The sequence below is a fragment of the Hemiscyllium ocellatum genome, chromosome 23 (assembly GCF_020745735.1).
Source record: "Hemiscyllium ocellatum isolate sHemOce1 chromosome 23, sHemOce1.pat.X.cur, whole genome shotgun sequence".
Lineage (NCBI taxonomy): Eukaryota > Metazoa > Chordata > Chondrichthyes > Orectolobiformes > Hemiscylliidae > Hemiscyllium > Hemiscyllium ocellatum.
The window spans coordinates 54,989,393-55,002,327 of NC_083423.1; the positions used below are offsets into that span (position 1 = coordinate 54,989,393).

Genomic DNA, 12,935 nt, shown 5'->3' on the forward strand with positions numbered 1-12,935 from the left:
GTTTGAAGGACCACTTTAAAACAGAGGGAAGAGGGAATTCCAGGGCTTCGGGACTCAACAGTTAGGACACAGCTGCTCACAGTGAAACTATGCAGCACTTAGGGGATGTGGAAAAGGCTCGTGTTGAAAGATTGCATGGTCGTAGGACATTCCAGTTTGAGATTCCATTCAGAACTTTAATCCCAATGGCATCTCAGCCTTCTCAAGAGACCTGTTCAATTTGCTCCTTTTTAGTGTAATTTCTTCTCTTCCCTGCTAATTGACCACCTTTCTCCTTACACCAAACCATTTTCAACACTTGTGAGCTTTTCAACTTTGTAGACGTCCCTTCTACTAAATCTTTCTGAAACAAGAGGGTTATCCTATGTTTAGTTCTGCTGTGAGACATGACGGTCTGTGTAGGTTCCTGCTCACTTAGTCCACTGGAAGAAGTCGCCCACATTAAACATGCACAGTTCTCTGCTCCTGAAAACACATGGGAGTTAAACCTCAGCTTCTAAAACATCCAGAATGCTTGTGTCCATGACCCCAGCTGGACTCACTCCAAAAAAATCTTCCCATCAAATGGCTTCTCAGCAACACCACCCACAGGTCTCCTGGTGCCTTGCAAATCACTCTAATGGATGATTATCCAAGTTAACGTGGACCCTGCTCAAGACCTTTGTTTACCCTCCCAAAGTTCACTCGTTAAATTCTTCACCACTCTACAGCTTTAGTCCAAAAAGGCTGACTTGCATTAGAGACAATGCTGAGAAGGGTCATTTGATTGATTTCTGGGATGATTGGGCTATGGTATGAGGTAAGCTTGAACACGTCGAGCCTGTATCCACGTTAGTTCAGAAGGAAGGGTGACCTTATTGAAACCAAGATCGATCCAAGGGAACCAGGCACAATGAATGTTGAAAGATGGTTTTTCCTTGCAGAGAGACTAGAAATAGAGGACACCATTGAGAAATAAGCAGACTATTTAAGCTGGATGGAAGGATATTTCTTCTCTCCAATGGTCATGATTGTGCAGTGGAGGTGGGGTCATCAAATATAATCAAGATAGGACTCCTGATTAATAATGAATGCAAAGACTGTGAGGGAAAAGCAGGAGAGTGTGGTTGAGGCCACAAACAGACCAGCTGTGATTTTACAAAATGGGGAAGCAGGCTCCAAGGACTGTTCTCAGGTTGTAAGTTTGATGGGCTCTAGTCTTAATGCTAACATAGGGCACACCTCCCACAATCCTCTCAAAGTGCAAAGGCAGAATCACAAGCTCATAATCTCTTCAAACCTTTCAACAGGACAATGGAAATTAAATAAACAATTTATACAAGCTGCAAGTAAACCTCCACAGTTGCTATCCATAAATTTGGACGTGTGTTCATCTACACATCAATATTCTTAGGCCAATTACATTCTGACCTCAGAATTCCTGCATATCCTACACTGCTCATGTCTACGATGAATTCTCCCTTACATTATGATTTTGTGTCTTCTCTGAATACCATTGTGAGTGAAGCCCAATTTTGGACAAGACATGGATACTCGAGAAACTCATTCCACACTCGCCTTCCAGTTCTGGGTGTTCAGCTACAAAAAAGAACAACTCTTCTGTTATTACGATACTTTCTTTTACTCAAGCGATTCTCCGTCACGACCAACTTCACCGCTCTTCTGAACTTCTCTCTCAAATTCAGAGTATGCCACCTCTTCTTTCCCCTTTAAGTCCCATACCACTGAAATCAAGCCTTGTGGTAAAGAGTGCAATGAGGCCATTGGGATTACAAGCTGAACTCGCCAATACTTGACCTCCCACGTATTCCCTCCATTGTGATTGAAGAGGCTGCTACACATTCAATGAAGAAAGGAAATTATACAAGATGTTGAATGTCACATTGAAGGGGAACTGAGGTCAATAATTCAGACAATGAATGCGACAATGACATTGTCGCAACACTTCAAAAAGACATTCATATTGTCTTCCCTGAAAATAGCTTCAGCCACTCTGCTCACCTCAGCAGAGTGATTGAGTCCATTTGTTTTCAGCAGTACCTATAAACTGAGCTATAGAGGAAAGCAACTGCAGTTTCTTATCATTACAATTGGGGGAGGGGAATGCTCAAGGATATTACTGTCAAATATTAGAAGCACATGATTATTGTAGAAAGCAGTCAGCACCGCAATCAATAGGTCAGGTTTCACAATCTTTGAGTAGTTAAAGTAAACAATGTTAAATCTAATAATGTACATGCAGCTACATTAGAGAAATCCTTAAGTGCTACTTTTACTGAATAGAATATTGAAATTTGACTTATCAAAAAGGCACTTACTTTTTCTAATGCATGACCAGTGTACAACCATTGGACAAAACAGTCCAAAGACTGTCCCATTTTTATCACAGTACAATGTTCTACAGGCAAGAGCACAGCTTGAGCTGCAAGTGATGGCTTTGTTCAAAAAGGGTGCCTAAATTAGGAGTCATTGAAGAAAATGTGCCTTATTAATTAGTAGACTTTAAAAAGTCATTAATGATGCGTTCTGTTACAATCAGATTGCAGAATTAACCATTCAAGAGGTCACATCTCAGATAAACATGGTTATTTTATTTAATCCCCTCAACATGGAGAAGCCCTTACGGTGGGGGATTTTAACTTTCCAAACATAGACTGGGACTGCCATAGTGTTAAGGGTTTAGATAGAGAGGAATTTGCTAAGTTTGCACAAGACAATTTTCTGATTCAGTAAGTGGATGTACCTACTAGAGAGGGTGCAAAACTTGACCTACTCTTGGGAAATAAGGCAGGGCAGGTGACTGAGGTGTCAGTGGGGGAGCAATTTGGGGCCAGCGACCATAATTCTATTAGTTTTAAAATAGTGATGGAAAAGGATAGGCCAGATCTAAAAGTTGAAGTTGTGGGCGGCACGGTGGCACGGTGGTTAGCACTGCTGCCTCACAGCACCAGAGACCCGGGTTCACTTCCCGCCTCAAGCGACTGACTGTGTGGAGTTTGCACATTCTCCCCGTGTCTGCGTGGGTTTCCTCCGGGTGCTCCGGTTTCCTCCCACAGTCCAAAGATGTGCGGGTCAGGTGAATTGGCCACGCTAAATTGCCCGTAGTGTTAGGTAATGGGGTAAATGTAGAGGTATGGGTGGGTTACGCTTCGTTGGGTCGGTGTGGACTTGTTGGGCCGAAGGGCCTGTTTCCACACTGTAAGTAATCTAAAAAAAATTGGAGAAGGACCAATTTTGACGGTATTAGGCAAGAACTTTCAAAAGCTGATTGGGGGCAGATGTTCACAGGTAAAGAAACGGCTGGAAAATGGGAAGCCTTCAGAAATGAGATAATGAGAATCCAGAGAAAGTATATTCCTGTCAGGGTGAAAGGAAACGCTGGTAGGTATAGGGAATGCTGGATGACTAAAGAAATTGAGGGTTTGGTTAAGAAAAAAAAGGAAGCATATGTCAGGTATAGACAGGATAGATTGAGTAAACCCTTAGAGTATAAAGGCAGTAGGAGTATAAATAAGATGGAGATCAGGAGGGCAAAAAGGGGACATGAAATAGCTTTGGCAATTAGAATTAAGGAAAATCCAAAGGGTTTTTTTACAAATATATTAAGGGCAAAATAGGGCCCCACAACTGGAGTCCAGAACTGGAGAGCATAGGTTTAGAGTGAAGGGGAAAAAGATATAAAAGAGACCTAAGGGGCAACATTTTCATGCAGAGGGTGGTACATGTATGGAATGAGTTGCCAGAGGAAGTGGTGGAGGCTGGTGCAATTGCAATGTTTATAAGGCAACTGGATGGGTATATGAATAGGAAGGGTTTGAAGGGATATGGGCCAGGTGCTGGCAGGTGGGACTAAATTGGATTGGGATAGCTAGTCAGCATGGAATGGTTGGACTGAGAGGGCTGTTTCCATGCTGTATATCTCCATAACTCTATGAAATGTTCACACACAACCAAAAGACACAGTAGTCCATAACAGCATCAATACATCGAATTGACAAGTCTATACAAAATGGTAGTCAAGGCAGATGCTATATAGTCAGTGAATTTACTTCAGATAATTGGTTGACTCTTAACTGTCCCGTGAAGTGGTGTAGCAAGACAGTTATATCAAACTGCTATTCTGCTAATTCAAGAAAGCAGCCCACTATCACAATCTATCCAACAACAGCAGATGAGTAACAAATGCAAGCCTTGTTAATGACACCCATCTTGAGAGGGGGAGAAAAGTAAGCTTGCTGTGTTACCAGCGTCAATTGACGTAAGCTACTTTCTGGTGTATGGCATTGACTAGATGGTTACTTGGTCCTGCCCCAGAGTTGTGTCATTATGTGACCACTCAGGATGACTAAAATAATACTGGAATTCTCTTGTGTATATATAGTGAGGAGGATGGATTTCAAAGCAGCCTACTAATGAACTGGACACCACCAGAGGCTCAAAGTGCTCTGTCCACGTGATAAGGTGGTAAATATAAACATTAGTTTGAGGGCAAAAGACCAGCACTGAAGGAAGTGTACATTACCTGTAAGACACATGCACTGTGACAAAGAAAGAGTAAAGAACCAAGAGATCTTTGACTTAGACATGGCCTGAGTTATTCACCTTATAGATGCTGAAAGCAGCAGCCAGAACCAGGCTTTACTTGGAACAGGTTAATTCACAGAGCGAAACGTTACAAGATTGTGTGTTTAAAAAATAGAGCAGGAGTGGGCAATTTGGCCCACAGAATCAGCTGTGCCATTCAATATGATCATGTGAATCCTCTGCTTCAACATCTCACTCCCATCCTCTCCCACCAGCTAACACCTCTGAATACAGGCATGTCGAGCACAGATCTCCTTCTGCCTTGAAACACCAGCCGGGTTGGAAACTGGTCACTGATACAATAGTCAGAGAAAGACTTTTAAATTTCACGAGTGAACTTGAACTTCTTGCTGTGCAGTTCAAATTTATTAATCTGATACACCCTCCAGTCGATTTACATTGATATAATCTGTTGAATCTGCAGGACAGGCTGGAGGGCCAACATCTGCTCCTACGCCTGGCTCATGTGCTTCAACTTTCTCCTCACTCAACACAACCAGCAGCAAATACAGAACTAGCTAGCAAAATCTAAGCAGCCCATCAGTGGTAATGAAAGCCACAACTTAAGGGTGCTCCTGTAGTAAGGCTTTTAGGATGTCAAAATATTGCTGACCTATTTAGGTTAAGTGCATATATTCCTTAGTAACTGCTTACACTGCTGTTCCTAGCTCAATGCAAACAGTTGGCCAAACATACAGAGACTGCAGAAAGTGGCGAACAAGCAGCAATATTACCAGCAGTCGAAATATCTACCTCACTGTCATTGATAAAATTCAAACTCAAAAACCAGCTTCTAAAGCTTAAGTGGTGCTCTCTGGAGATGTTAATGCACATCATAGAGTTCTCTTCCCTAGTGATCTTAAGCATTGTAAAATATACTGATTCACTGAAATATTTGGCATGTGACTTAGGGTTTATCCTGCTCTATTAAAACTGCTGCTCACTGTGCATGGACCCATTTAAAAATGAAGTGGTCACCCATTTAAGACATAGATGAGGAAACGTGTGTTTGTCCCAGAGGGTTGAGAATCTCTTGAAATCCCTTCCTCAAAAGGCAGTGATGCAGAATCTTTAAATATTTTTGAGGCAGAGCAAAATAAATTCTTGGTAACCAAAGGGATGACAGATTATTGGGGACAAACATGAATGTAAAGTTAAGGTTAAAATCAGATCAGCCACGACCTTACTGAAAGGCAGAGCAGGCTTGAAGGGCCGAACGGCCTGCTCTAATCCTTATTTCTATAAGGAGAGAGTTGTTTTGGGGGTGGTGGGTTTGGAGCATCCCCCAAGCACTGAAGATGTCAACTAGAAAGGGGACGAAACGTTTGCAAGAACATCTCCCAGCTCAGCGAACAGAACCACAACATTGAAGCATGGCTACAATTTGATTTATTCTGTTCCCTAATTCTTCGTCCACTGAAAAAGTTTGTGCTGCCCCCCCCAACCCCTGCCGTGAGATTTAGTAGTATAACGTGTAGTCAGGTTACTCACCTCCATCTGACAAAGATTAACATTGGCATTTTACAGGGTGCCAGAAGGAAATAGGAAGGGAGAGCAATACTGCCCTGTTCTCCTCTCAAGGTAAGGAGCCATCAACAAACCACCCCTGAACTGCCAATCATCCTTCCACCAACTCAGTTAACCAATAGATAAGACTAAAATCAGAACCAAAACAGAAATTGCTGGAGAAACTCAGGTCTGGCAGCATCTGTGGAGACAGGAACAGAGTTAACAGCGAGTTCAATGACTCTACTTCAGAACAAGATTAGAATCAGAGCTTATAAACGTTCAGCTCAGTGAAATAGAGATGGTGATGTATGGAGTAGGAATGATGGGGGGCAACAAGCATCCTTTATGTTCAGAAAAAAATGTCGTGATCACATAACGCAATTTACTCATCATCTGCACATTTTTCAAGGGGAAAACAAAATACAATGAAAGGAGGATAAATAGATTTCTGCTTCATTTTACAATGCTATTAGGCAGGAACTGGGGCAACTAAATTGAGAACAGATGTTCTCGGGAAAATGCACAGCAGAAACATGGAGGTTGTTCAGGGAGCACTTGCTGATAGTGCTGAATAGGTTTGTTCCACTGAGGCAAGGGAGGGATGGTAGGGTGAAGGAACCTTGGGTGACAAGAGATGTGGAACATCTAGTCAAGAGGAAAAAGGAAGCTTACTTAAGATTGCAGAGGCAAGGATCAGATAGAGTTCTAGAGTGTTACAAGGTAGCCAGTAAGGAACTGAAGAATGGAGAGCTGGAAGGGGGCATGAAGAAGCTTTAGTGGGTAGGATTAAGGAAAACCGTAAGGCATTCTACACCTATGTAAGGAACAAGAAGATGGCCAAAGTGAGGTTAAGGCTTATCAGAGATAGTGGAAGGAGCTTGTGCCTGGAGTCAGGTGGTGGTGGAGGTCCTTAATGAATACTTTGCTTCAGTATTCAGTGAGAGGGATCTTGTCTTTTGTGAGGACAGCATGAAACAGGTTGATATGCTCAAATAGGTTGATGTTAAGAAGGAGGATCAGCTGAAAATTTTCAAAAACATAAGGATAGATAAGTCCCCTGGGCCAGACGGGATAAACCATAGGTTACTACAGAACACAAGGGAAGAGACTGCTGTACCTTTGGCAATGATCTTTGCGTCCTCACTGGCCACTGGAGTAGTACCAGATGACTGGAGGGTGACAAATGTTATTCCCTTGCTCATGACAGGGAACAGGGAATTTCCTTGAAATTACAAACCAGTTAGTCAATCAGTCTTACATTTCCTGATGAAGAGCTTATGCCCGAAATGTCGATTCTCCTATTCCTTGGATGCTGCCTGACCTGCTGAGCTTTTCCAGCACCACACACTCGAATCTGATCTCCAGCCCTCAGGTTCTCCTAGTCTTACTACTACGGTGGGCAAAGTATTAGAGAGGATTCAGAGGGACAAGATTTATGATTACTTAGAAAACAATAGCTTGATAGTCAGCATGGCTTGCCTCACAAGTCATACTGAACTCTTTTGAGGATCTGACAAAACACACTGAAGAAGGTAGAGCAGTGGATATGGTGTACAGGGATTTTAGCAAGGTGTTTGAAAAGGTTCCCCATGGTAGGCTCATTCAGAAAGTAGGGGTTACATGGAAATCTGGCTGTCTTCATAAAGAATTGGGGCCCATAGAAGACTGACAGTGGTAGTACAGTCAGATACATTAGGGACATTTAAGTGACTCTTGGATAGGCACATTGACGAAAGTGAATTTAAGGGCGTGTGGGTTAGTTTGATCTTAAGAGGTAAAAGGTCGGCACAACAGCAAGGACCGAAAGGCTTCGCTATCCTGTTCTATATTCCTCTGTCGTCCTGTTCCTCACCCCCCCACCTCCCTCAGTCGAAGCAAAATGCTCAGAGACACACTATTGTTTTACCTCCTTCATCTTTATTCCGGGCCCTGGAGGGGGAGAGAATGGCCACCCATGAGCACAGAGACATGAGTTCATGGTCTTCTCTGGAACAGCAGTTTCTCAATGAACTACACAGTCATTTTACAGGGAGCAATATCCAGATCAGGCAAGACACAGTAATTGGATGACCATTACAATCGAGTATCAACAGCAAAGATTAAGCCATCTGCTGTTACACAGTGAATAACTGGTTTCACATAATGAATACTTTTCACCTTGTTAAACTGACCTCATGTACTGAATGCCATCTCCTCTTGTTAAATGGCTGTTCTTAATGAATGCTTTTCCACCTTGTTAACCCATTTCCCTTGCCTCCAGCACTCCATTGTTAACTCGAAGTTCTTATCTGATCTGAGTCATGCTCAGCTGAACTGCTTGTTTCACAAAACGCCGAACTTAACTCTTTCCCTGTCTGCTTATACCCGATACAATGTTTTACGGAGGTCAGAATGTGTAAAAACTTAAGTCAAAAGGTTGTGAGAAGGAAGGTCTAAAAGCCTGATGGATAAGCTAATAGAAGTCAGATCAAGATAGTGGATGAAGTTTAGTCAAAATGATTATCTGAATAAGTAGTTGGCCATTTTTGACTGAGCAGAGGAGACATTTCTTCTGCAAAGGATCATGAACCTTCAAAAGTTCAGAGTGTTGTGGATGCTCAGCCATTCAAATTATATATTCAAAATACACCTACCCTGAGAATCAAATGATATTGGGATAGTGCATACCAAACGCCTTCTTCACTATTAAGTGTATAAGTCCTGCTAAGATTTGCTTTCCCAAAATGCAGCACCTCGTATTTATCTGAATTAAACTCCATTTGTCACTTCTCAGCCCACTGGCCCATCTGATCAAGATCCTGTTGTAATCTGAGATAACCTCCTTCGCTGTCCACTACACCTTCAATTTTGGTGTCATTTGCAAACTTACCAACTATACCTCTTACGCTCACATCCAAATCATTTATATAAAAGATGAAAAGTGGTGGACCCAGCACCAATCCTTGTGGCACTCCACTGGTCACAGGCCTCCAGTCTGAAAAACAACCCTCCACCACCACCCTCTGTCTTCTACCTTTTGAGTCAGTTCTGTAGCCAAATGGCTAGTTCTCCCTGTATTCTATCAGCTCTAACCTTGATAACCAGTCTCCCATGAGGAATCCTGTCGAACGTCTTACTGAAGTGCATGTAGATCACATCTACCACTTTGCCCTCATCAATCCTCTTTGTTACTTCTTCAAAAAACTCTATCAAGTTTGAAGACATTATTTCCCACACACAAAGTCATGTTGACTATCCCTAATCAGTCCTTGCCTTTCCAAATACATGTACATCCTGTCCCTCAGGATTCCCTCCAGCAACTTGCCCACCACCACTAACGCCAGGCTCACCGGTCTATAGTGGCACCACGTTAGCCAACCTCCAATCTTCCAGCACCTCACCTGTGACTATCAATGATACAAATATCTCAGCAAGGGGCCCAGCAATCATTTCCCTAGCTTCCCAGAGTTCTAGGGTACACTTGATCAGGTCCTGGAGATTTATCCACCTTTATGCGTTTCAAGACATCCAGCACTTCATCCTCTGTAATATGTGCATTTTGCAAGATGTCACCATCTATTTCACTACATTCTATATCTTCCATGTCACCACTGATGCATAATACCCGTTTAGTATCTCCCCCATTTTCTGCGACTCCACACAAAGGCCGCCTTATTCTCTCCCCAGTTACTCTTTTGTCCTTAATGAATTCGTAAAAACCCTTTGGATTCTCCTCAACTCTATTTGCCAAAGCTATCTCATGTCCCCTTTTTGCCCTCCCCCTTAAGTATATTCCTACTGTATTTATATTCCTTTCAGGATTCACTTGATCTATGCTGACCATATCTTACATATGTTTTCTTCTTTTTCTTAACCAAACCCTCCATTTTCTTTAGTCATCCAGCATTCCCTATTACTACCAGCCTTTCCTTTCACCCTGACAGGAATATACTGTCTCTGGATTCTCGTTATCTCATTTCTGAAGGCTTCCCATTTTCCAGCCGTCCCTTTACCTGTGAACATCTGTCCCCAATCAGCTTTCGAAAGTTCTTGCCTAATACCGTCAAAATTGGCCTTGTTCCAATTTAGAACTTCAACTTTTAGATCTGGTCTATCTTTTTCCATCACTATTTTAAAACTAAACCGAATTATGGTCACTGGCCCCAAAGTGCTCCCCCACTGATACCTCAGTCACCTGCCCTGCCTTATTTCCCAAGAGTAGGTCAAGTTTTGCACCTTCTCTTGTAGGTGCATCCACGTACTGAATCTGAAAAGTTTCGTGTACACACTTAAATTCCTCTCTTAACACTGTGGCAGTCCCAGTCTATGTTTGGAAAGTTATAATCTCCTATCATAACCACCCTTTATTCTTACAAATAACTGAGATCTCTTTACAAATTTGTTGCTCAATTTCCCTCTGACTATTCGGGGCAGGAACAAATCAGTAATTTCTTAAGAGCTAGCAATACAGGAAACAGACCATTATGACCAAATGGTTTATGTTTATGCTCCACACAACTCCCCTTCCGTCCTATTACATCTTATCCTATCAGTACATTTTTAAAAATTTCTTTATCCTTCATACATTTATCTGGTTTCCCCTTGTTACACACTTTTATTAACCCTCAAGTAAGGGCTTTCACGTTCTCAGGTAAAGGAATTTCTCCTGAATTCTATTGAGTTTCTTAATCACCCTCTTACATTGCTTTTTCTTAAAATCGGACTCCCTGCTAATTGAAATTTTCTGTGCATTTGTCATATCAAAGAAATGTTCTCCCCCAGAGAAAATAGCCCCAGGTCTTTCCTGTTAGTTGTCCCCTCTCATGGCTCTGATGCTATCCTTATAAACCTTCTTTACGCCTTCTCCAGTGCCTCTGTAGGCCGTAGTACAGGATTGCTAACAGTACTACACAAAGCCCACAAGTCTCAATTACATTTAATCATTTAACTAAGTATTTCATAAACGTGACGACTACAACTATCTAACCAACCTGCTTTTGTTTGAACACTAACAGCAAAGAGCTACTGGTACAGATGGGCTTATGCCCGAAACGTCGATTCTCCTGTTCCTTTGATGCTGCCTGACCTGCTGCGCTTTTCCAGCAACACATTTTTAAGCTCTGATCTCCAGCATCTGCAGTCCTCACTTTGTCCTACAGATAGAGCATGTTAACATTTTAAATCGATGTACATGTTTGACAAGATAGATGCTGAGAGTTTCTCTGCTGACAACAGCAGCACTTTCTACCAAAGTGTCTAAAGGCCATACAATGGAAAAATTTGAATATTTCCTAAAAAGGTACTCCTCATATCCATTCTCTAAACTTGCTAATTTTTACACAAAACCATTAAAGCATGAAATTCAGTAAAATACAGAAGACAGACATTGGACCATTCACGCCTATGCTGACTCCCGTAAGGAGCAATTCAACTAATGCCACCCCCCCGATTCTCTCTCTGCACCCCATCGTCTGGTTATAGACCATCCCCAACCAAGGAGAATTCGCCTTTCTCTCCACTCTACCTATCTTCGAATCCCTTCAGTGTGAAAATAGGCCATTTGACCCCTCAAGTCCACACTGAACCTTTAGGTCTGGAGAACAAGCCTAACCTTTTCAGACTCTCCTCCAGTAACCCTTCGTTAAAGTCAGATGGTATCCATAGAATTGTCTACGATGTTCCAGGAGATGCCTAACCAGTGATTTGCAATTACCTTCTTAATTCCATACTGGTTTCTAAATCCAAATAATCCACATGCTTTTTAAACACCAATCACTTGTCCTGCCATTCTGAAGGATTTGTGCCTATGGACAAGGTCCCTCTGCTCATTGACACTTTTTGCAAACATGCCAATTATAACATCCTGCCTTGGCACACTTGTACTCAAAGTGCTTTATTTGAGAGTTCTCCACATTGAATTCCACCTCCATGATCCCCCACAGTTCACCATTCTGAAACCTACAAGCATCCTTGTTATTCATTACTATGTAGCCCAGTGGAAGGTGCACTGAAAAGACCAATTCTTTCAGCTTCCATTTTGCATCTCCCCAATAGCTGGTAACATGGGTACCCATGGGCATAGAAACACTGCACAACAGGGCACATCATTTGGATGAAGAATTCCAGCAACATCCTTGCATCACGTTTTGAGCCAGTCATAGCCTTATGCAGACCTGAAGGGGGAAAATTTTGAGACAAACACAAAAGAACCACCATGCTGGCAAGAAGCGTGCTCTACTAGGCAGGAATACAAGCCAGCTCCCTACTGCTGCAGAAGGAACAAAACACAGGAAAAGCAGGACGTCTTTCAGGTCAGGAAAAAAAAAACCCGCCACCACTTCACCCAGAGAGAATTCAAACAAAAGGCAACCCACACTAACGGCTGTTTCTGTGTTTAGCTGCTCCTGTATCGCCCTGTCTGTCTCAGTGTGCTCGATCTGGTCATGCTCAAACAGCTCAGTTGATGTTAGAAACGTTTGCATACAGACCGGACAGATGAAGCCCTGGAAAAGGTGTTAATCGCAACTATAATTCTGAAAGTTAAGAGTGAGATCAAGCACAACAAATTCTAATGTCATCCCGACTCTGAAGGTGACACAGGCACATACTCAGATTTTTAAAAAATGATAATCGCGACCACATTAGGTAATTGTTCACAGGCATGATTTAAATAAAGCTTGTAACACGACTAATGCCCCTTCTGCTTGACTAATGAATGAGCAACACATACAAACATGGTCACATGTGCGAAGCCATTTAGAAACGAAATCTGGGAGTACTTTTACACACAAAGGGTAACTCAAATCCAAAGCCCTCTCCTCTAATGGGGAGCAGTTGGAAGTCTAGGATAGACAGGCATTTTG

General features: G+C 42.3%; 1 protein-coding gene across 3 annotated transcripts in view; it reads right to left on the bottom strand.

Moving 5' to 3' along the window:
* Nucleotides 1–12,935, bottom strand: part of eea1 (early endosome antigen 1) — a 112,738-nt gene that overhangs the window by 81,496 nt on the left and 18,307 nt on the right. For 2 of the 3 annotated variants that reach the window (XM_060843023.1, XM_060843022.1), the window contains exon 3: nucleotides 12,447–12,575. The exons of the other annotated variant lie outside the window; for it this stretch is intronic. In XM_060843023.1, coding sequence (XP_060699006.1) covers nucleotides 12,447–12,575 — 129 coding nt within the window. The remainder of the gene's footprint in view (nucleotides 1–12,446; nucleotides 12,576–12,935) is intronic. 3 annotated transcript variants of the gene reach the window in all.